At 35.5% G+C, this 25,367-nt stretch overlaps 1 protein-coding gene across 1 annotated transcript; it reads right to left on the reverse strand.

The window, feature by feature from the left end:
- Window positions 1–24: 24 nt before the first annotated feature.
- Window positions 25–8,377, reverse strand: Hbs1 (translation elongation factor EF-1alpha (GTPase) HBS1). The gene is made up of 9 exons (XM_076442166.1): window positions 8,003–8,377; window positions 7,859–7,924; window positions 7,420–7,713; window positions 7,154–7,195; window positions 4,236–4,785; window positions 3,928–4,157; window positions 3,457–3,652; window positions 3,181–3,386; window positions 25–700 (listed from the first exon to the last, which is right to left on the reverse strand). The coding sequence occupies exons 1-9, from the start codon at window positions 8,043–8,045 to the stop codon at window positions 237–239; spliced, it is 2,091 nt and encodes a 696-aa protein (XP_076298281.1). The 5' UTR covers window positions 8,046–8,377; the 3' UTR covers window positions 25–236.
- Window positions 8,378–25,367: the final 16,990 nt, after the last annotated feature.

A 25,367-nucleotide genomic window follows, 5' to 3' on the forward strand; every position in this document is an offset into this window, starting at 1 on the left:
TTATTATACAGATTAGTTGATTTTTACATTACAAATGTTACAAATTACACACAGGCTAGGAAAAGAAGTGAGTATCGTGGTTGCAAATTATCACCTATGTACATACATGTTTACATAAATTAACAAAAACATGATTATTATATTGAATTTCATATAACAGCAACAATATATGTAATTATAAAAGCTGCCATGCTTGCATGGCTCTAGTAGATGTTTCAATATACAAAGCAATTATTTTAATTCAATTGTTTAAGTTTTGTAATAAGTCCAGTGGCAATAGTTGTTCCTTCTACACGTAACATTAATCTACCTAGCTGCTTGATATCTTTGTATAATTCCATGCAGACTGGATTTTGCGTTGTAATTTCGATAATAGCACTCGAATTTTTTGGTAAACAACGAGGTTTCTTTTTTGTGATTTCACCAGTAGTTCTATGCAGTTGAGCCACTAATTTTGTAATCACAGCTGGTTGCACTAAGGATTGTTGATGCATCACCACTGGAAGACCTTTTACAATTGGAATTTTAACTGCAAATATCACAACGTGCGCCTGGAAACACGTTGTTACAGGGACAGGATTCTGTGGATTACAAAGAATATCACCAATTCCAACATTTTGTTGTTCAAGACCCGACAAAGTTAAAACAATATGATCTCCAGCAAACGCGTTTGATGTGGATTCCTCGTCAACTTGCAAACCTGGAATTTAAGTTAATAATTTTTCGATAATTTTGATTTAGTAGATACAAGTCTAGAAAGAAAATTGATTACATTTTCAATTCTAGCATTTAATTGGTGATTCTTCATTACTAGACTGCGGATCTTCATACATTTATTTCAAAAAATGCTAGAGTACTAAATTCAACAGAATTTAGTACGGTTTTTATTTATTTTGAATCTACAAATGCTATTATCAATGAAAATAGAATTTTATTTGGCACCGTTTTCTTAGTCTACAAAAATTCAATACTATTATACAGGGTAAATTCGATAAAGCAGGACGCCTAAATATCTCCGTTACTTTTCGTTGTACGAAAAAACTTCGTAGGACAAAGTTACACTGTTTGAAGGGCCACATATAACGGTGTAAGGGAAAAAAAATTTCAAGGTCATTTTTATGAGATTTCAAGGTTATCGATGTTTTTTTTAAATGGAATGATATATTTTCGTTAACGTAATGTTGTAGCTGACAAAATAACGAATTCATGCATGTAACACAATATGACCTTCAAATGACCTTGAACCCAGAAAAATGGTATAAATAAAATTCAACGTGTGTAAGATTGATTTAATGTATTTCTGTTATGCCAAATGTTCAAAAATATTCCCTTGAGCTGCTATACATTCAAATGTATCGCAATACACAACATAATAACAGATTCAGTGTTGACAGGAGGACAATTATGATATACCTTCACCTATACGTTCGTACAGAATCGTGTTTATCCACTACTAATTACTCAGAAGACCTTCTTGCTATCAGATTTCCACAGTTTCTAAGATTTCTAATCTATCAGTTTATCGATGAACGTTTCACAATGCGTTACTCGAAGGAAGATAAGATCGATATGATTTTCATTTATGGAGAAAGTCGACAGTGTTTAAGAGAAGCCGTGCAGTTGTACAAGGACCGATTTCCTAATCGTAATTGTCCATCAGTTTCCGTTTACTCCAATTTGTTAAATAAATTCCGTGAAACTGGTAGTGTCGAAAATAAAAAACGTACAAAGGTGAGGACTGTAAGGAATGAAGCAAACACAATTAATGTTCTGGCAGCAGTGAATACAAACCCTCATGCTAGTACGAGGCAAATCGCACGAGGAAGTGGCATTAGTCAAAAATGTGTAGTGTAAATACTCCAGGAACACAAATTTCACCCCTTTCACCTATCAATTCATCAAGAACTTCATGGTAGAGACTTTGTAAATCGTGTGAACTTTTGCCAGTGGGGATTGAGACAATTGATAAACGATGGAGCATTTTTTAATAATGTATTATTTACCGATGAAGCTTCGTTTACAAATCACGGGTAAATAAATTTAAAAAACCTGCATTATTGGTCATCTGAAAATCCGCGGTGGTTACGGACAGTCGACAAACAAAGACCATGGTCAATGTTTGGTGCGGAATTTTAGATAACCAAATAATTGGGCCTCACTTTATTACCGGAACATTAAATGCAGAAAAATACATTGCATTTTTACGAGAATCGTTACCAATTCTCCTGGAAAATACACCCTTGAACATTCGTGAAAATATGTGATATCAACATGACGGATGTCCGGCCTATTCTTCCCGTGTCGTAACACAATTCTTAAATAACAAGTTTCCAAATCGTTTATAGTGAACCACCAACGACTATAGACGACATGAAAGAAAGAATCGTCCAGGCTTGTACGTCGATTTCCTCAGAAATGAATTACGCAGCAGTACGTTCTGTAACTTCACGGCTGAATGAATGTATAGCAGCTCAAGGGAATATTTTTGAACATTTGTTGTAACAGAAATACATCAAATGAACCTTACACGTTGAATTTTATTTATACCATTTTTCTGGGTTGAAGGTCATTTGAAGGTCTTATTGTGTTACATGCATGAATTCGTTATTTTGTCAGCTACAACATTACGTTAACGAAAATATATCATTCCATTTAAAAAAACATCGATAACCTTGAAATCTCATAAAAATGACCTTGACATTTTGTTCCCTTACACCGTTATATGTGGCCCTTCAAACAGTGTAACTTTGTCCTACAAAGTTTTTTTGTACAACGAAAAGTAACGGAGATATTTAGGTGTCCTGCTTTATCGAATTCACCCTGTATAAATTTTTGCATACTGTGTATGAACTTGTTAACTATTTTTCCTCATCAACCTTTTTGAGAAATTCAATGTTTAATTTTAATAGTTTGTTGTAGGTACTTCCATTGGGAAAGGTAAACAAATGTTTTTGCAAAAAACACAATTCTAATTATTCAAAACTTTACATTTAAACACATCTAAACAAAATTGACTGCATGCAAAACACCCGTTAGGTATCTGTTTTTTATATAACACTTGCTTAATGTAACGCTATGAAAAATATATTCAGCACATGAAAATTTATAAAAATTACCAGTTGAATATTAGAACATAAAATATATAGAAGAGTTAAAATTTGATAGTAAGCGTTAACATACCTTTGACCACTGCCATTTCGTTTCCTGGTAGCACTAAAATTTTGTCACCTACAGACACCATACCCGTTTCTATGTGTCCAGAAACACAGAATCCAGATCCAGTACCTTTAAATATGTCGTTAACCGATAACCGAAATGGCTTACTTATTGGACGTTCAGGACATTTGAAATTGTCAATAACACTGATTAATGTAAGTCCCTGATACCTGCATGAGAAAAAGATATTTATTTATTTATTCTTTTAAATAGCTTGAATTTCATCAGAAATAAACATACCAATTAGATAAAGCTTCCTTAGGTTTTGTTATAATGTTTTCACCAGACAAACCACTGCATGGAACAAAGACAACATTATCTTTAAATCCAGCTTGCTTCAAGAATACGCTCATTTTATCAACTATTTCGTTAAATCTTTCTTGCGACCAATTTACTGTGTCTAATTTGTTTACCACTACTGCCAACTGTGATACACCTAAACAGATAAATTGTTTATAAATATATAGAATCCAGCGTTGAATGTTCGTTTTCATTCGTTGTTCGCAAATATCGAATAAATCGGTTTATTCGTCATCTTTTTATTAGAATATGATATAACATGCACAAATGACGATTGAAGAACTGTGGTCGAATAACGAACGAACGAATAAAATTTCATTCGTTATTCGAATAAGAATTTATTGGAATAATGTCCAATTATGATAGGGACGTAGGTACAGAGAATATAAATACGGAAATCAATTATGATACCTAGTGAACGTAATAATAATGCATGCTCCCTAGTTTGACCTCCACTATCGAAACCAGTTTCGAATTCTCCTCTTGTAGCATCTACTACCAATAAAGCTACGTCTGCTTGTGTAGCACCAATAATCATATTTGGTATAAAATCTTTATGTCCAGGTGCGTCTAACAAAGTAATAGACTTTGTTTCCGTCTCAAATTTAGAATGACCAACATCCATTGTTATTCCACGTTCTCTAAAAAATACATACACAATAAATCAGTATACAATGTAATTTAAAGAATAATCTCGTTATTATAGAAATTATAATTACCGTTCTTCTCCCGTTTCATCTAGTACCCATGCATAAGCGAATGACTGTTTTCCTATCTTCTTGCTTTCTTGCTGGTACTTGTGAATTAATCTTGATGGGACTTGTCCTAAGTCGCATAAAAGTCGTCCTAGTAATGTGCTTTTACCTGCATCTACGTGTCCAACAACTACTAAATGTAGTTGTTCTTTGCTGTCACCTCTTTTACTTTGATATACTTTTAAAGCATCAACGTTTTCTTCCGTGGTTTTTGTTTTAGAGTCCAAATCAGATGCTACATGTCCTAATACAGGAGAATGGCTACGTGGACTATCTGAACTTGAAGAAATAACTTTCTTCTCCTTTGGCGTATACTCCTTCCTCCTAATTTCCGGACTGTTATCGGCAAACGGGCTTTGAGAACGAGGACTGTCAATCCGAGTATTCAAATGATCTGTGCTTTCTGCTCCACTTAAATCGAAGCCCTTCACCACAGGTCGTTTTCCAGCAGGGATAATTTTCACATTGGAAGGAGTTGTAGCTCGCGGTGTGGATTTCGTCGGTAATTTTTTACCTTTCATAAAATTTATTGTAGAGTTGCCTCATTATCGTAAAATTAAATGTAAGAGAAACATGTGCGAGGATTCGTATGAAATTACATATTATAATATATTTAAAATATATATTTACTATAATCATTTATAAAGATTCTAATTTAAAACTTTCAAAATTATATTTACATAAAATTAGTGTTTACTAGTAAATATAATTACATATTTATTAATTAGTTGCTGTCATAGAGTTGCAACTTATGCGTTTCTATAAGCTCATTTGAAGTATACGATTTACAATTGCGTTTGTAAAATCTAGACGTTCCCAGAAGCTATATTCAACTGTCACATCATGATAATTTTGCAACTAATTTTACAGTGAACCTTTTTCACAACTATACAATTGACAATGTTTGGGACCATTCACATATTTATTTATTCAAGGTACTTCTTTCTTGTAGACTCATTAATCTTTTTGTTGCATGCTAGTTATACAATACTCAATAATAATACAACAACTATTCATTTCATTTAATCAAATGGAGATTTTGATATTCTCGGTTAAAATAGACCTGGATACCGCCGTCAGTGGGTATACGATAATATATATGTATAGTACACAAAGTATAACGACAGATGGGACATATTTTAATAATTAAAAAATCAATGTAACAATAAAAAATTGTTTTTTCTATGAACAGTCACGGTTAGCTCGACATTTTTAAATGATATCACATATTTTGGACTTGAAAAAGTTGTAGGTGACATCAAGGCCAAGGCAAACTCAAAAATCTACAGGGTGGTTCACCAGACATTACTAATGGTTTTTTTGTAGAGAATATGAAGCTTCATCGATTGGTGCAGGAAAAAACATACGATCCCATTAAAAAAAAAATACTTATGACCTCCATATCTCTTCTACACGTCCACCTAGAAAAAACTCACAACACTAAAATATGCATCTCTCAAAACCATTCAAGTTTAAATAAACGTTCTTCGCTACGAATAATAATAATGAAAAAAATCGAGGTGGTAATATCTGGTGAACCACCCTGTATATATGACCTTCGGATGACTAAATTAAAAGATTCATATTGATCAAAGTAATAAAAAAAATAGCATATTCAAATTTTCATTCTATAATTCTACAAGCATCAATTTTAATTATATAATTCTCAAAGTTTGTCCCATCTGTAGCTAAGGTCAGTATTAATAAATTCGTTAATTACGACTGTATGGAACAGAGAAATCAAATCGTTTTATGGTATGATGCTGTTCATGCGATTTAAGAATAGGTTTTCTTAATTTCCATTTTCTGCATAATGTTTTACCAAATAATGAAACACTTCTTTTTGTGTGTGTAAGCCTAGTATTATCTAAACAACTTAAATTTAAAGTTGTAGGGAGAAGTACATATGGGATTTCAGTGTTTTTACTGTAAGTATGCAGTTTCGAATAAGGGAGGACGGTATCAACATTTTCCGAAATTTTTGGTTTTATATGATTACATTCCTTTGAAACTGAAGATGTTGCTTCTTTCAAAGCCGAAGTCAAATCTACTAACCAAATATCCGGTGACGGCGTTCGAGTATCACTTACATTAATCAATAAATCTTCTTTTGTCTCTAAATTATATAATTTATTGTCATTATTGGTATAATCTTTTGAAAAAGCAAGAACGTCAGATATACTCCTTTCGAGCAAATCCATAGAATGTTCTTCCTTCTTATCATTTATCAAATTTAATTTTGTGCTATTTAAATCATTCCTTTTGTCCTTTTTAATTGATAACTTCGGTATCACAAAATTTGTACTAGGCGATACATTTTCATTAGAATTTCTCTCGTCACAAATGTTATTCGATTTTTGTAAATGGTGTGCTGTTAAATCTGCTAAAGAATTGAATAATACTGTACTCGAATTAGATTGACACTCCTTTGTAGTATGCGACGATAATTTAGTGTGATTCGTTATTAAATCAGATAAAGAAGGAAATGTTGACGGAGATTCATTAAGATTCAAATTTTTTAAACTTTGTAAACTATGTGTGACAGTTGCGTTTACGACATTATTCTGAATATTGTTTTGCTTTTGGAAAGAAAATTTAGGTATATTAAATGAACTAGATGGCCGATTAACAGATGTAGCATCTTACCTTACCGATTGATTTAGAAGCAGCACATAAAACAGAAAAATACAGGTCAAGAAACAAACATATTGTTGTTTGTCATCGTATTGGGTTGGCAAATAAGTTCGTTCGGTTTTTGTGATTTATTCCAATGTAAAAAACCGAACGAACTTATTTGCCAACCCAATACAATAACTTTAAACATTATATTAAATTTTGATTTCATATTTTGAACTATTAAATAATATGAATGCATAACATACCTGGGTAATGTTCTGTGATATCCTTAGCGATTGCTGATGGTTCTAAAAATTGAATAATGTAATATAGCGTTGAGTTACTTAAATTGTATGTACAGTAAAGTCCCATTCTAAGTTCGACAAAGGAGACTGTTCTAAGTCAGTTCACTTATCCCTTTCACTAGGGGACATACCTCGCGAGGGGCCAAGAAGCTCGAGCAAGCGATCTATGTTACAGCACAGAATCGAGAATCGGCTTAGATTGGGACTCTACTGTATAATTTACATACGTTTAACATTTTTTGGAGATTCTTTTAAAATGGAATCCAATGCTGTCTCCACATCAAAATTTGATTGAATAATTGTTTTCTTTATCTTAGAATCAGGTATTGTATCACCTATAATATTCTTAACAGATTCCATACAAGAAACAAGCTTAGCTTGTTCTAATTCTGTAAGAACTATATCTTTTTCATGAGAATGTGCTGTTTCTTCGTCATCTTCGTTGTCTTCTACTATGTCTGGTTCCATAATAAAAGACGCAATATTCTGTTGTTTGCTCCGATCAAATAAAAATTGTTCCGCTGTAATTGATATTGAAAACATTTATGCATGTCAATTAGATATGATATTTCAAAATAAGTACATAAGCATATGCATTGAAAAGATTGCATGCCAAAAGTGATTGTTACAAAATTTGAAATAAACTATATATTAAACAAAACCCACCACTAGGAGAAACACAGTAGTCATCTTCGACAGAATGTCCATAAACATCATCGTAACCTTCATATTCTGCGGAAAGAAATACGGAATTTTAGAAAATAAAACAAATATAAAGTTAAATGAAATAAAGTTTTAGGTTATATGTACCTTCCGAATAATTCATACACCGTACGTCTCGATGACGGGACATTGTTCAAACTTGTGAACTTGTGAAAAACCTAGCAAGAAAGATATACTTCCAGTTTATGTAGCTTCTTTTTATAATTTATTACGTATATCCTCTCATGTTATGCCAAGAGTATATCAAGATAAACTCCGACGAATACGTTAGCAGTCAACAATTGTCAAAATTATCAACTATTTTTGATTTACTCCAATAAATAGTCTGGTCTAACAGTCTAACGTCTAACCTCACAAGAGCGAGAGGAGTTTACTTGAGTTTACTTTTCTCTATGCCTGCTCTATGCCACAGACACAGCCAGCAAGCATACACAAGCATACACGCATGTTTAGTTTTAGATTGGAGAGCACTCAATTGAAGATGGCGCTGCGGAAGAAATTTTGTAATCTAATGCAGTCTAAGGGGCTAGTCTACCCTCGATTTGTAACTAGAAAATTACTAGAATCTTACTAGATTTTGGGTCGAAAATATGGGTTTCGTACTAAACGTTGTTTGACCTTATTAGAACAAATTGTGGGCTGTGTGAGGGCTCATTCGAAAGAGGAAGAATAGACGCAGCGCGCTTTTCTCACGAGGTTAACGAGATTATGTTAATAACTAATAATATGATGGCCCAAAGTCGAGAAAAAATCTAGGAAAAAATCCCGCAGATTTCAATGCATTTTCTGTCTCTAATAGACTGTTTTGACTTATGAGATGAGAAAAGCGCGCTGCGTTGAACCTTCCTCTTTCGAATGAGCCCTCACACAGCTCAAAATATGCTCGTATAAGGTCAAACAACGTTTAGTTCCGAACCCATTCTTTCTAGTAAGATTCTAGTTATTTGCTAGATATTTGCTATTTACTAGAATCTTACTAGATTTTGGGTCGAAAAAATGGGTTCGGAACTAAACGTTGTTTGACCTTATACGAGCATATTTTGAGCTGTGTGAGGGCTCATTCGAAAGAGGAAGGTTCAACGCAGCGCGCTTTTCTCATCTCATAAGTCAAAACAGTCTATTAGAGACAGAAAATGCATTGAAATCTGCGGGATTTTTTCCTAGACTTTTTCTCGACTTTGGGCCATCATATTATTAGTTATTAACATAATCTCGTTAACCTCGTGAGAAAAGCGCGCTGCGTCTATTCTTCCTCTTTCGAATGAGCCCTCACACAGCCCACAATTTGTTCTAATAAGGTCAAACAACGTTTAGTACGAAACCCATATTTTCGACCCAAAATCTAGTAAGATTCTAGTAATTTTCTAGTTACAAATCGAGGGTAGACTAGCCCCCTAAGGGGGTAGTCTACCCTCGATTTGTAACTAGAAAGGAACTAGAATCTTACTAGAAAAATGGCTCGAAACATGGGCAGAGAGTATATGAGAGTGCTCACGCCCGGGTTTTGGCCGTGCCGCTTTTGTCTCCACATCATGTTTAGCCTGGAACAGCTCCTACATCATCTTTAGCATGGAACAGAACCTACATCATCTTTAGCAAGAAACAGAACCCACTTTACTGTTAGCACATCTGACGACATCTGTGACAATCTGTGTCGCTCGAATATTTCTCTTACGCCCTCTAGGATATATTCTGACTGGAGTGAGAAACAGGAGGCCACCAGAGGCCACCGACGGCATTTCGTCGGTGCAGAAAACACTGTATCGTGTTAGCAACGCGCCCGCGCGCTACACTCACCAACGTACCTTTACTATATCCGTGTGCGCTGCTTGTGCGCTTATGCCAGCCACAATCTATTTTTAGCACTTGCCATGTTGCCATGTTCTATTGCTTTACGGCGGAAGCGAAACTGAAATTCGGCTGTCGAGCCGTCGAGCGTATGAATCGCAATCTGGAGCTAGCATTCGAGTCCCCGTGCAGCGGGGATTTTTTTTTAATTTTTATTTTTCATTACTTTTTTAATTACATTTTTTAACCTTCCAAAAAATTAAAAATGTAAAAACTATGTTCAAAATATGCATTCATTTTAAATAGAAACGTTTTGTTACTGTCATAATTGCATTAATAAAAATTGGTATATGATCGAGAACAGGTTGATGGTATTTATTTGGACTGATTGGAGAATACGAAAATGCAGGAAGTATTTTTTAGTTTATGAAACAATTTGTAGATTTATTAGTTGTCAAACAAATAATAAAATAAATTGTATAATATATATAAATTGATTTTATACTAGCATACACAAGTTTATTTATTAAAAAATACAGTCATAACTATAATTATAATAGAATTTCATAAAATGTATATTGAGGTTATTGCAAACTCATCTTTTTTCGCAATGATGCTCTAATTTCATTGCTACTCTCGAATGTCCATTTCCTTCCGAGACAGTGGCGTTTCTAGCAGGTGTAAATAAAAAATGTTGATATAAAATGTATCATAATTAAACTACAATTATTCTAATAACGTGGAATGTAGTACATATTAAGTTTTAGTTACCCGGATTTTCTTCTTCGACGTTAAGCACTCTTTACTGCTTCTCGTAATTTACGTATATGCAACATTAGGGTGGACCTTATTTTTCGACCATGAAATTTTTTTGGTCCCGTAAACCAGAATTGTGACAAATGTTGAGAAAATGGTCTGGAAAAATTTTGGGGCCGTTTGAATAATGGGAAAATGAGTTTTTAATGGAAAATGGGAATTTTTTAAATCTTGACATAAATAGACGTTATGATATATCGTTGAATTTGTCTTTTTTCTCATTAAGAATCCATATATAGCATAAACAGTTGTTGATAGAAAAAACATCCGTGACCTTGAAAACTTTAAATAATGACTTTGAAAAAATTTTTTTCCTTTGATACTATATCCACCTCCTTATATACTACAACTTTTGTTTGAAGAGTTTTTTCATATATACATAACTGGCAGAGATATTACATATAAATAAATTCATTAATACGCTCCAATCTACAAAAGAACAAGAAAGCGAGCTAATAAAAACGTGGTAAGAATAGTTCTAATATCGGAAAAAGAAGTTATTATGAATAATAAGTAGTCTGACTGAAACATGGACTGAAGGTGGTCAATGATACCGCTGAACGGGGCGTTAAACTAATGGAGGATCATAATAAAATTTTATCTAGAAACAAAGAGGAGAAATAATATATGTATACTATACAAACTGTGATGGAAAGCAGTATCCTGACGCCACAAAGCAGAATTTGTCAAAGGATTTGTAAATATTTTTTAATATAGCGAGAAACACCTGATCAATCCCTACATGATTAATTGCATTTTTAAGAGGCATTGAAGACAGCTTATTAACTGAGAGTTATTAAATTTTTCATTTTCCTCAGAGTCAGTAAGTTCTTTATTTTTCTCGGAGTCATTAAGTTTTCCATTTTTCTTGGAGTTATTAAATTTTTCATTTTCTTCAGTGTCGTCAAGTTTTTTCATAGAGTCATTGAAGTTTCCATTTTTCTTGGAGTCATTCAATTTTTCATTTTCTTCAGAGTCATTAAGTTCTTTATTTTTCTCGGAGTCATTAAGTTTTTCATTTTTCTTGGAGTCATTGAAAAGTCCCTCTTTGTCGTTTACGCGCTGTCGTTAAAAAAGTTCTGGTATGTTGCTAGTCTAAAAATATGATCAATGCTATTTTTCAGTTTCTCTAAAAAATCTGCATTTGTCTAATTTTTGCGTGTTTTTCAGTTTGTGTAATTAACATTTTGAACCAAAAAATCGGGAAAAAATCTCAAATATCAATTTCAATTAAATGCAGTTATATGATTAAATTAATGCAAGTAAATAGGAAAAATTGACCGAAAATTGAATGGCGCAACGGCTGTTTTAATAATTCGAAGGACTACCTCGTCCGGCTAGAACCTTCATTCCAAATTGTAATATTCCAATATTTCAGTATCATTTTAAATATTTCAAGTACTATTTAAAACTATTAATGAGTTTTAACAACAAAATATTTTAAATGAAAAACTAAATTTTGACAAATAAAATACGATTATAGCAAGCTTGCTATAAATGTCGAAAACTCGAGTCTGGCCAGAGACATTATTTTCAGGAAACACTATTCTATGATGACGAACGGAAAAAAGGGAAGTGAAGCTCGAGGGCTTCGGTTGCCGCGGAGTGGAGTGAAACATTGTAACATGATACGGGTCGGGTCGGGTATATCGATGTAAAATAACACAATATTTTTTAAGAATTATTATTTTATATTAAAACGTTTGTAGCTTATTGCAACGTTGACCGATTTTGACGAAATTTTCAGAATATGTTTAATTGACACATATCTATAAAACGTATTTTTTAAATTTTCAATGTAGGCCCATATAAAGATGTTGTAAAATGCAACTTTTAGTAAGTAAGTAAATACGTATTTATTTATTTATTTCAGCCTCGTGGCCCAGAAATTGGACTTGGATTATAATTCTCGAAGCCATTCATCCCTCTATTTATCCATTCATCCGTTCCTCCACCCATCCATCCATATCGCATGCCACATCAAATACCTTATTGTCTATGTTGATCTATCCCAATCCCAATGTCTCCCCGCTAATCCCGCCTCTCTCTTGATTATCTCTTGTGATTAATTCTTTCCTTTTTTCTCTATACTCCTAACCCATTCTACAATTTCTCCCACTCTTTTCTCCTGTACTATCTTTTCTATACTTATGTTAATTTTTTCTACCCCTTCACAGTCTTCTGCCAGGTGTTTTAATTTCCCCAAGTGTCTCTCATTTTTTCTACAATTCCGATCAGTTGCTATTTTTGAAAAAATTATTTTCACATCCTGTACTAAACTAATTATTCTAGCTTCCCAAAAAGTTCAAATCGTATAGTACAATATTAAAGAAGTTATCATTTTTAGAGCGTCCGAAAATTTTTGCGAGTCACAGTATGTACATATATCGCACAGAACACAATTCTTCTTTCTATTAAATCGCATTTCTTAGGTCAAACAATTGCATTTTGTAATGTATAATAACATGTAATAATAATGTAAAATGTAATAACGTTAAAAATTACTTAATATACACCCGCGGTAAAATCAGTAAGTATAACTTTCGTCCTCACAGCAGAAACGTCGAAAAAATTTTGACAATGATGTCCCACAATAAAAAAAATCTGAAAAAACTTGACGACACTGCCTGCTGTAGTACTTTATCAAGGAACCAAACAGTAGAATAGCATGTTTTCATATTTTCTAGAAATCTGCATTTTTCCGATTTTTGGGGGTTTTTCATTGTTTACGACTACAGTTTGCAACCAAAAAATCTGAAGAAATTCTATAAAATGCGTCTTAGGATCCAAAATATGTAACATTTTTTTTAGAATTTTAGAACGTATTTGAGACCGGAAAATTGCGCTCGACTGTGCAACAGGCCTAACGGTTCTGGAGAACCGATTACACTGTCCAACACCAAATTTGTTTTCAATATACTGTTGGGTCCTTCTTATAGAGTTTTTTGCGCTGATTCCGAATCTGTCCTTAATTTTTCTCCTATACGCACAGTTTTTGAAAAACATGGCTTTGAAAAAAAACATATTTTTCAACTTTAAACAAATATTGTGGTTATTATAAAAGATATTGAATTGTTCTTTACAGCAAAAGATTCTGTAGACTTTCCCGAATACAGTGATATCCATATTAATACATTATGATTGTTTAAACATGTTTAAACAATGATTAAAGACGGAGAGACACTACTTTTGCACCAATTTTTGAGGATATTTTTCAATTTATCTCAAAAAATTAGGGTCCAGCGGAAAATCGAACTATACCACGCGATAGAGCAGACTTTTATCTTGAGAAACCACCCTTTCAAGTTTGTAACGTCGACGTTTTTTTCGAACCAGAAAACAAAATAACTAATATAGAATATTAGAATGTAATGGAGAAGCGTTTGAGCATCTTCTTCAATAAAGACATTTTTTGAAAATATCTCGAGATCTAATAATTTTTTGCCATGTGTACCCCAATCATTTTTTACGTAGAATGAACAGAAGAATCGATCTGTGTAAAAAACAATATGCATTTCTATATAAAGAAATGATGCAATTGTTAATTGCACATGCACTGCTGCATCCAAAAAAAGTTAAAGACCTACAGATGTAGTTTTCTTCGAACCATTTATCTTTCTCCTTTTGCATTTTTTTGTAAATGCAATAATAACCGAGTTATGACTTGTAACAATTGCGTGAATCACCCTGTATACTTAAAATTTAAAAAATACGTTTTATAGATTTGTGTCAATTAAACATATTCTGAAAATTTCAGGGTAACCCTAAAGTTATTCTTCTAAATTTTCGTAGAAAAAATTGGTTTTCAATTTGGTTTAATTAATAATAACTGTGCCTAAAAATATGAAAAAAATTGGAGACAGTATTGATGACAGTAAGTATTTCATCATTAAATTAATTTCCAAGATGGTGGCTTTTAAACTTCGATATAAAATCTGTGTTTCTTCGAAATCTTCCGGCTTTTCTATTTTTTAAAACTAGAGTTTGCAACAAAGGCTCGGGAAAAATTAAAATACTTCTATGAATATAATTTATATTATTAGAGATTTGTATATTAGTTACATATTTGATATAAAACAATATAAACTGTATGTCCTAATCCTGGCCAATGATGATGTACGATCTGATCCAGTCTAAAGATGATGTAGGATCTGTTCTAGGCTAAAGATGATGTAGGATCTGATCCAGGCTAAAGATGATGTAGGATCTGTTCTAGGCTAAAGATGATGTAGGATCTTGTCCATGCTAAAGATGATGTAGGATCTTGTCCATGCTAAAGATGATGTAGGAGCTGATCCAGGCTAAGTACTAGACTAGGGGGCAGCACTATATGGGCACGGCCAAAACCCGGGCGTGAGCACTCTCATATACTCTCTGCATGGGTTTGCGCGCTGTCGGTTTTCGTCCTTATTTCAGAAAATTTTGGGCTGAGCGAGGGCTTATTCTAAAGAGGAAGGTTAAGGGGCTAGTCTACCCTGGATTTGTAACTAGAAAATACCTAGAATATTACTAGAAAAATGGCTCGAAACATGGGTTTGCTGGTTTTCAGTTAGTGTCCTTATTTGAGCAAATTTTGGACTGGGTGAGGGCTCATTCGAAAGAGGAAGGTTCACCGCAGGGGGCTCTGGTCATGAGGTTAACGAGAATATGTTTATATCTAATAATATTAGTGTCCAAAGTAGAGTAAACATCTAGGAAAAAAAACCAGCAGATTTCAATGCATTTTTCTGTCTCCAAAAGTCTTTTTGGCTGATGGGATGACCAGAGCCCCCTGCGGTGAACCTTCCTCTTTCGAATGAGCCCTCACCCAGCCCAAAATTTGCTCAAATGAGGACACTAACTGAAAACCAGGAAACCCATGTTTTCGACCCAAAATCTAGTAAGATCCTAGTAAATAGCAAATATCTAGCAAATAACTAGAATCTTACTAGAAAAATGGCTCGAAACATGGGTTTGCTGGTTTTCAGTTAGTGTCCTCATTTGAGCAAATTTTGGGCTGGGTGAGGGCTCATTCGAAAGAGGAAGGTTCACCGCAGGGGGCTCTGGTCATCCCATCAGCCAAAAAGACTTTTGGAGACAGAAAAATGCATTGAAATCTGCTGGTTTTTTTTCCTAGATGTTTACTCTACTTTGGACACTAATATTATTAGATATAAACATATTCTCGTTAACCTCATGACCAGAGCCCCCTGCGGTGAACCTTCCTCTTTCGAATGAGCCCTCACCCAGCCCAAAATTTGCTCAAATAAGGACACTAACTGAAAACCAGCAAACCCATGTTTCGAGCCATTTTTCTAGTAATATTCTAGGTATTTTCTAGTTACAAATCCAGGGTGGACTACCCCCTTAAGGGGCTAGTCTACCCTCGATTTGTAACTAGAAAGGAACTAGAATCTTACTAGAAAAATGGCTCGAAACATGGGTTTGCGCGCTGTCGGTTTTCGTCCTTATTTGAGCAAAGTTTGGGCTGAGTGAGGGCTTATTCTAAAGAGGAAGGTTAAACACACTGCGCTCTGGTTACGAGGTTAACGAGATTATGTTTATAACTAATAATATGAGGGCCGAAAGTAGAGAAAAAGTCTAGGAAAATAACCAGGAGATTTCAATGCATTTTTCTGTCTCCAAAAGACTTTATGACTTATGAGATAACCAGAGCGCAGCGCGTTGAACCTTCCTCTTTAGAATGAGCACTCACACAGCCCAAACTTTGCTCAAATAAGGACAAAAACCGACAGCGCGCAGACCCACTTTTTCGATCGAAAATCTGGTAAGATTCTAGTTATTTGCTAGATATTTGCTATTTACTAGGATCTTACTAGATTTTGGGTCCGAAAAAGTGGGTCTGCGCGCTGTCGGTTTTTGTCCTTATTTGAGCAAAGTTTGGGCTGTGTGAGGGCTCATTCTAAAGAGGAAGGTTCAACGCGCTGCGCCCTGGTCATCTCATAAGTCATAAAGTCTTTTGGAGACAGAAAAATGCATTGAAATCTGCTGGTTATTTTCCTAGACTTTTTCTCTACTTTCGGCCCTCATATTATTAGTTATAAACATAATCTCGTTAACCTCGTAACCAGAGCGCAGTGTGTTTAACCTTCCTCTTTAGAATAAGCCCTCACTCAGCCCAAACTTTGCTCAAATAAGGACGAAAACCGACAGCGCGCAAACCCATGTTTCGAGCCATTTTTCTAGTAAGATTCTAGTTCCTTTCTAGTTACAAATCGAGGGTAGACTACCCCCTTAAACACACTGCGCCCTGGTTACGAGGTTAACGAGATTATGTTTATGACTAATAATATGAGGGCCCAAAGTAGAGAAAAAATCTAGGAAAAAAAACCAGCACATTTCAATGCATTTTTCTGTCTCCAAAAGACTTTATGGGGGTAGTCTACCCTCGATTTGTAACTAGAAAGGAACTAGAATCTTACTAGAAAAATGGCTCGAAACATGGGTTTGCGCGCTGTCGGTTTTCGTCCTTATTTGAGCAAAGTTTGGGCTGAGTGAGGGCTTATTCTAAAGAGGAAGGTTAAACACACTGCGCTCTGGTTACGAGGTTAACGAGATTATGTTTATAACTAATAATATGAGGGCCGAAAGTAGAGAAAAAGTCTAGGAAAATAACCAGCAGATTTCAATGCATTTTTCTGTCTCCAAAAGACTTTATGACTTATGAGATAACCAGAGCGCAGCGCGTTGAACCTTCCTCTTTAGAATGAGCCCTCACCCAGCCCAAACTTTGCTCAAATAAGGACAAAAACCTACAGCGCGCAGACCCAGGTTTCGGACCCAAAATCTAGTAAGATCCTAGTAAATAGCAAATATCTAGCAAATAACTAGAATCTTACCAGATTTTCGATCGAAAAAGTGGGTCTGCGCGCTGTAGGTTTTTGTCCTTATTTGAGCAAAGTTTGGGCTGGGTGAGGGCTCATTCTAAAGAGGAAGGTTCAACGCGCTGCGCTCTGGTTATCTCATAAGTCATAAAGTCTTTTGGAGACAGAAAAATGCATTGAAATCTGCTGGTTATTTTCCTAGACTTTTTCTCTACTTTCGGCCCTCATATTATTAGTTATAAACATAATCTCGTTAACCTCGTAACCAGAGCGCAGTGTGTTTAACCTTCCTCTTTAGAATAAGCCCTCACTCAGCCCAAACTTTGCTCAAATAAGGACGAAAACCGACAGCGCGCAAACCCATGTTTCGAGCCATTTTTCTAGTAAGATTCTAGTTCCTTTCTAGTTACAAATCGAGGGTAGACTAGCCCCTTATGGGGGTAGTCTACCCTCGATTTGTAACTAGAAAATTACTAGAATCTTACTAGATTTTGGGTCGAAAATATGGGTTTGCTGGTTTTCAGTTAGTGTCCTTATTTGAGCAAATTTTGGGCTGGGTGAGGGCTCATTCGAAAGAGGAAGGTTCACCGCAGGGGGCTCTGGTCATGAGGTTGACGAGAATATGTTTATATCTAATAATATTAGTGTCCAAAGTAGAGTAAACATCTAGGAAAAAAAACCAGCAGATTTCAATGCATTTTTCTGTCTCCAAAAGTCTTTTTGGCTGATGGGATGACCAGAGCCCCCTGCGGTGAACCTTCCTCTTTCGAATGAGCTCTCACCCAGCCCAAAATTTGCTCAAATGAGGACACTAACTGAAAACCAGCAAACCCATGTTTCGAGCCATTTTTCTAGTAATATTCTAGGTATTTTCTAGTTACAAATCCAGGGTAGACTACCCCCTTAAGGGGCTAGTCTACCCTCGATTTGTAACTAGAAAGGAACTAGAATCTTACTAGATTTTGGGTCGAAAATATGGGTTTCGTACTAAACGTTGTTTGACCTTATTAGAACAAATTGTGGGCTGTGTGAGGGCTCATTCGAAAGAGGAAGAATAGACGCAGCGCGCTTTTCTCACGAGGTTAACGAGATTATGTTAATAACTAATAATATGATGGCCCAAAGTCGAGAAAAAATCTAGGAAAAAATCCCGCAGATTTCAATGCATTTTCTGTCTCTAATAGACTTTTTTGACTTATGAGATGAGAAAAGCGCGCTGCGTTGAACCTTCCTCTTTCGAATGAGCCCTCACACAGCTCAAAATATGCTCGTATAAGGTCAAACAACGTTTAGTTCCGAACCCATTTTTTCGACCCAAAATCTAGTAAGATTCTAGTAAATAGCAAATATCTAGCAAATAACTAGAATCTTACTAGAAAGAATGGGTTCGGAACTAAACGTTGTTTGACCTTATACGAGCATATTTTGAGCTGTGTGAGGGCTCATTCGAAAGAGGAAGGTTCAACGCAGCGCGCTTTTCTCATCTCATAAGTCAAAAAAGTCTATTAGAGACAGAAAATGCATTGAAATCTGCGGGATTTTTTCCTAGATTTTTTCTCGACTTTGGGCCATCATATTATTAGTTATTAACATAATCTCGTTAACCTCGTGAGAAAAGCGCGCTGCGTCTAACCTTCCTCTTTCGAATGAGCCCTCACACAGCCCACAATTTGTTCTAATAAGGTCAAACAACGTTTAGTACGAAACCCATATTTTCGACCCAAAATCTAGTAAGATTCTAGTTCCTTTCTAGTTCCAAATCGAGGGTAGACTACCCCCTTAAGTATAGGTATAAATAATTGTTAAACTAAACCACTCATTACTAATTTAACAATATACTTACAAATATTTGGCGTAGCTGCATCCATATGGCTGCTGTTCTACCGAACGATGATGCTGAATTGAATTAAATTAATGGTGTTGAATTAAATTCCACCACTTTGTACATTATCAAAATTTTTTGTTAATGAAATGAAGTAAAACACGCGACACAAAGAACGACCACTTCGACAGTTCGACACAGTACAGAAGAATGAAATAGTGAAAATCGACAAATACCAAATGACGATCGACGCTACATATATCTTGAACGACGGGTATTCGTCGTTGGTCCTATGTTGGGTATTCGTCGGCAAACTGACGTAATTTTTCTTCGTTGGCCTTATGTTGGGTATTCGTCGTTGGCCCTATGTTGGTTATTCGTCGTTGGCCCAACGTTGGGTATTCGTCGGCAAACTGACGTAATTTTTCTTCGTTGGTCCTATGTTGGGTATTCGTCGTTGGCCCTATGTTGGGTATTCGTCGTTGGCCCAACGTTGGGTATTCGTCGGCAAACTGACGTAATTTTTCTTCGTTGGTCCTATGTTGGGTATTCGTCGTTGGCCCTATGTTGGTTATTCGTCGTTGGCCCAACGTTGGGTATTCGTCGGCAAACTGACGGTAATTTTTCTTCGTTGGCCTTATGTTGGGTATTCGTCGTTGGCCCTATGTTGGTTATTCGTCGTTGGCCCAACGTTGGGTATTCGTCGGCAAACTGACGTAATTTTTCTTCGTTGGCCCTAGGTTGGGGATTTGTCGGCAAAACCACTAACCATGCCCCACCATTCCCCAACAAACTCCCAACCGTTGGCCACCGTTGGCCAACCGTAAATGCTACTAGGGATAGTCCTACGGATGACACTAGCTCGGCATATGCGCGCACAGGAGGTCGACCAAATTTGGATTTTTGGTTGGCTGGGCAGCTATAACCCAGATAACACAGTCTGACAGAGCCTACCACCGGACCCAGCCAGCAGAGCCCTTGACCTACAGGTTACGGGCAAACACAACGCTTGGAGCTGCGTCAAGACCCAGACAGGCCGATTCAGCCGGGCCCCTGTGCACAAAATGGCGCTAATATCACCTGCAGGGGGCTCGAGCCCAGGGCCTGCCGGCCGGGCCGAAATTCAGCCTGTTTTGAGAGGGCAGCACGGTCACACTAATGTGGCCAATCAGTGCTTCGATTGAGCCCAACTTTTCTCGCGCATGCACGACACAGGGCGGGTCGCATCCATGGTCCATGGTCGCATCAATGTGGCAGTACTGTGCAAATGCGTAGCAGTCTCCCTTTTTACCGACAAAAGTATAATAAGTTAATAAATAAGACCTTTGAAGGCGATTGCTGCCTAGATTGATCTTTTATCTGGCGTTTTTGACTACTGAAAAAACCCGTGTTTGTATTATCACGAAATGAGAACGCGAATCCCGCACCCTTGCAATCTTGAAAATCGGCCGAACACCGGCCCGGCCGGCAGGCCCTGGGCTCGAGCCCCCTGCAGGTGAAATTCGCGCCATTTCGTGCACAGGGGCCCGGCTAAAATCGAGCCGGTGTGCTGTCTGGGAAGTTATTAGGATAAACTTTTCATCTTTTCATCAAACCTTTCTGGAAAGCTATAGAGCCATTAGTTTACTACAGGATGTGAAAAGAAATTTTTCGAAAATTGCAATTGATCGGAATTGTAGAGAAAATACTAAAAGTTGCATTTTACAACTTTTTTATGTGGGTCTATATTGAAAATTTAAAAAATACGTTTTGTAGATCTGTTGAAAATTTCGTCAAAATAGATGGTAAAAATTGTAGATTTTCAGGATTTACTGCAGTTATCAATGTCTGTCGTTTTTTCTGCATCAATCGATTATTTCAATAAAAATTTCACAATGCATATATATAATTGACATAGGTCTACAAAACGTATTTTTTAAATTTCCAATATAGGCCCATATAAAAAAGTTGTATACAGGGTGTCCCAAAATTCGTGAAAATCCCGAAAGGGGGTGGTTCCTGAGACCATTTCAAGCGACATTTTCCTTTGCAAAAATGTTATCCGCGGCTTTGTTTAGGAGTTATTAACGAAAAACACGGACCAATCAGAGCGCGCCCTGGCCCGGCGCGCCAAGCCGCGCCGGCAAGCGAGTGTCGCGGTACGCCGTGACTACCCTGATAGCACAACCAGAGAGTATATGAGAGTGCTCACGCCCGGGTTTTGGCCGTGCCCATATAGTGCTGCCCCCTAGTCTAGTACTTAGCCTGGATCAGCTCCTACATCATCTTTAGCATGGACAAGATCCTACATCATCTTTAGCATGGACAAGATCCTACATCATCTTTAGCCTAGAACAGATCCTACATCATCTTTAGCCTGGATCAGATCCTACATCATCTTTAGCCTGGATCAGATCCTACATCATCTTTAGCCTAGAACAGATCCTACATCATCTTTAGCCTGGATCAGATCCTACATCATCTTTAGACTGGATCAGATCGTACATCATCATTGGCCAGGATTAGGACATACAGTCACCGACGAGATACTATTAAAGACTGCCAGCCTTATGGGCGTTCGTGTCCCTCGAAAATGTCGGTATTTCTTACGCCCTCTATGATATATTCTGGCTCCATCCAGAGAAACAGATGGCCATCGACGGCATTTTGTCGGTAAAGAAGACCATTGAGGAGATTCTTGTCGCGATGTATCGGTGAGAATGCGAATTATCACGAAACCATATCGATTATTATTAAACGTTACATTCTCCGTCATATTTCAGACGATGTTTTGGCACTATTTTGGGACTATTTAGAACTTTTAGCGATGTGGTATATCAGATCACTGTAACTTTCACGTTATCCCCGCGCCCACTCGCGCCCACTTAATGGTCCCGCGGAATAACACAGGGGCTGGCAGTCTTTAATAGTATCTCGTCGGTGATACAGTTTATATTGTTTTATATCAAATATGTAACTAATATACAAATCTCTAATAATATAAATTATATTCATAGAAGTATTTTAATTTTTCCCGAGCCTTTGTTGCAAACTCTAGTTTTAAAAAATAGAAAAGCCGGAAGATTTCGAAGAAACACAGATTTTATATCGAAGTTTAAAAGCCACCATCTTGGAAATTAATTTAATGATGAAATACTTACTGTCATCAATACTGTCTCCAATTTTTTTCATATTTTTAGGCACAGTTATTATTAATTAAACCAAATTGAAAACCAATTTTTTCTACGAAAATTTAGAAGAATAACTTTATTTAGGGTTACCCTGAAATTTTCAGAATATGTTTAATTGACACAAATCTATAAAACGTATTTTTTAAATTTTAAGTATACAGGCCCGGGTGATTCACGCAATTGTTACAAGTCATAACTCGGTTATTATTGCATTTACAAAAAAATGCAAAAGGAGAAAGATAAATGGTTCGAAGAAAACTACATCTGTAGGTCTCTAACTTTTTTTGGATGCAGCAGTGCATGTGCAATTAACAATTGCATCATTTCTTTATATAGAAATGCATATTGTTTTTTACACAGATCGATTCTTCTGTTCATTCTACGTAAAAAATGATTGGGGTACACATGGCAAAAAATTATTAGATCTCGAGATATTTTCAAAAAATGTCTTTATTGAAGAAGATGCTCAAACGCTTCTCCATTACATTCTAATATTCTATATTAGTTATTTTGTTTTCTGGTTCGAAAAAAACGTCGACGTTACAAACTTGAAAGGGTGGTTTCTCAAGATAAAAGTCTGCTCTATCGCGTGGTATAGTTCGATTTTCCGCTGGACCCTAATTTTTTGAGATAAATTGAAAAATATCCTCAAAAATTGGTGCAAAAGTAGTGTCTCTCCGTCTTTAATCATTGTTTAAACATGTTTAAACAATCATAATGTATTAATATGGATATCACTGTATTCGGGAAAGTCTACAGAATCTTTTGCTGTAAAGAACAATTCAATATCTTTTATAATAACCACAATATTTGTTTAAAGTTGAAAAATATGTTTTTTTTCAAAGCCATGTTTTTCAAAAACTGTGCGTATAGGAGAAAAATTAAGGACAGATTCGGAATCAGCGCAAAAAACTCTATAAGAAGGACCCAACAGTATATTGAAAACAAATTTGGTGTTGGACAGTGTAATCGGTTCTCCAGAACCGTTAGGCCTGTTGCACAGTCGAGCGCAATTTTCCGGTCTCAAATACGTTCTAAAATTCTAAAAAAAATGTTACATATTTTGGATCCTAAGACGCATTTTATAGAATTTCTTCAGATTTTTTGGTTGCAAACTGTAGTCGTAAACAATGAAAAACCCCCAAAAATCGGAAAAATGCAGATTTCTAGAAAATATGAAAACATGCTATTCTACTGTTTGGTTCCTTGATAAAGTACTACAGCAGGCAGTGTCGTCAAGTTTTTTCAGATTTTTTTTATTGTGGGACATCATTGTCAAAATTTTTTCGACGTTTCTGCTGTGAGGACGAAAGTTATACTTACTGATTTTACCGCGGGTGTATATTAAGTAATTTTTAACGTTATTACATTTTACATTATTATTACATGTTATTATACATTACAAAATGCAATTGTTTGACCTAAGAAATGCGATTTAATAGAAAGAAGAATTGTGTTCTGTGCGATATATGTACATACTGTGACTCGCAAAAATTTTCGGACGCTCTAAAAATGATAACTTCTTTAATATTGTACTATACGATTTGAACTTTTTGGGAAGCTAGAACAATTAGTTTAGTACAGGAGGTGAAAATAATTTTTTCAAAAATAGCAACTGATCGGAATTGTAGAAAAAATGAGAGACACTTGGGGAAACTAAAACACCTGGCAGAAGACTGTGAAGGGGTAGAAAAAATTAACATAAGTATAGAAAAGATAGTACAGGAGAAAAGAGTGGGAGAAATTGTAGAATGGGTTAGGAGTATAGAGAAAAAAGGAAAGAATTAATCACAAGAGATAATCAAGAGAGAGGCGGGATTAGCGGGGAGACATTGGGATTGGGATAGATCAACATAGACAATAAGGTATTTGATGTGGCATGCGATATGGATGGATGGGTGGAGGAACGGATGAATGGATAAATAGAGGGATGAATGGCTTCGAGAATTATAATCCAAGTCCAATTTCTGGGCCACGAGGCTGAAATAAATAAATAAATACGTATTTACTTACTTACTAAAAGTTGCATTTTACAACATCTTTATATGGGCCTACATTGAAAATTTAAAAAATACGTTTTATAGATATGTGTCAATTAAACATATTCTGAAAATTTCGTCAAAATCAGTCAACGTTGCAATAAGCTACAAACGTTTTAATATAAAATAATAATTCTTAAAAAATATTGTGTTATTTTACATCGATATACCCGACCCGACCCGTATCATGTTACAATGTTTCACTCCATTCCGCGGCAACCGAAGCCCTCGAGCTTCACTTCCCTTTTTTCCGTTCGTCATCATAGAATAGTGTTTCCTGAAAATAATGTCTCTGGCCAGACTCGAGTTTTCGACATTTATACCAAGCTTGCTATAATCGTATTTTATTTGTCAAAATTTAGTTTTCCATTTAAAATATTTTGTTGTTAAAACTCATTAATAGTTTTAAATAGTACTTGAAATATTTAAAATGATACCGAAATATTGGAATATTACAATTTGGAATGAAGGGTCTAGCCGGACGAGGTAGTCCTTCGAATTATTAAAACAGCCGTTGCGCCATTCAATTTTCGGTCAATTTTTCCCATTTACTTGCATTAATTTAATCATATAACTGCATTTAAGTGAAATTGATATTTGAGATTTTTCCCGATTTTTTGGTTCAAAATGTTAATTACACAAACTGAAAAACACGCAAAAATTAGACAAATGCAGATTTTTTAGAGAAACTGAAAAATAGCATTGATCATATTTTTAGACTAGCAACATACCAGAACTTTTTTAACGACAGCGCGTAAACGACAAAGAGGGACTTTTCAATGACTCCAAGAAAAATGAAAAACTTAATGACTCCGAGAAAAATAAAGAACTTAATGACGCTGAAGAAAATGAAAAATTGAATGACTCCAAGAAAAATGGAAACTTCAATGACTCTATGAAAAAACTTGACGACACTGAAGAAAATGAAAAATTTAAAACTTAATGTGACTTCGAAAAAAATAAAGAACTTACTGACTCTGAGGAAAATGAAAA

Source organism: Lasioglossum baleicum, chromosome 17 (assembly GCF_051020765.1).
Source record: "Lasioglossum baleicum chromosome 17, iyLasBale1, whole genome shotgun sequence".
NCBI lineage: Eukaryota > Metazoa > Arthropoda > Insecta > Hymenoptera > Halictidae > Lasioglossum > Lasioglossum baleicum.

What these genes read in the sequence shown, in the direction of transcription:
- Hbs1 (XM_076442166.1), bottom strand. Translation starts at nt 8,045, where the DNA reads ATGTCCCGTCATCGAGACGTACGGTGTATGAATTATTCGGAAG. An exon ending in GTGTATGAATTATTCGGAAG is followed by an intron (nt 7,925 to 8,002) that starts GTACATATAACC and finishes TTCTTTCCGCAG; the next exon opens with AATATGAAGGTTACGATGAT. An exon ending in ATTATTATTACGTTCACTAG is followed by an intron (nt 3,653 to 3,927) that starts GTATCATAATTG and finishes TTATCTGTTTAG; the next exon opens with GTGTATCACAGTTGGCAGTA.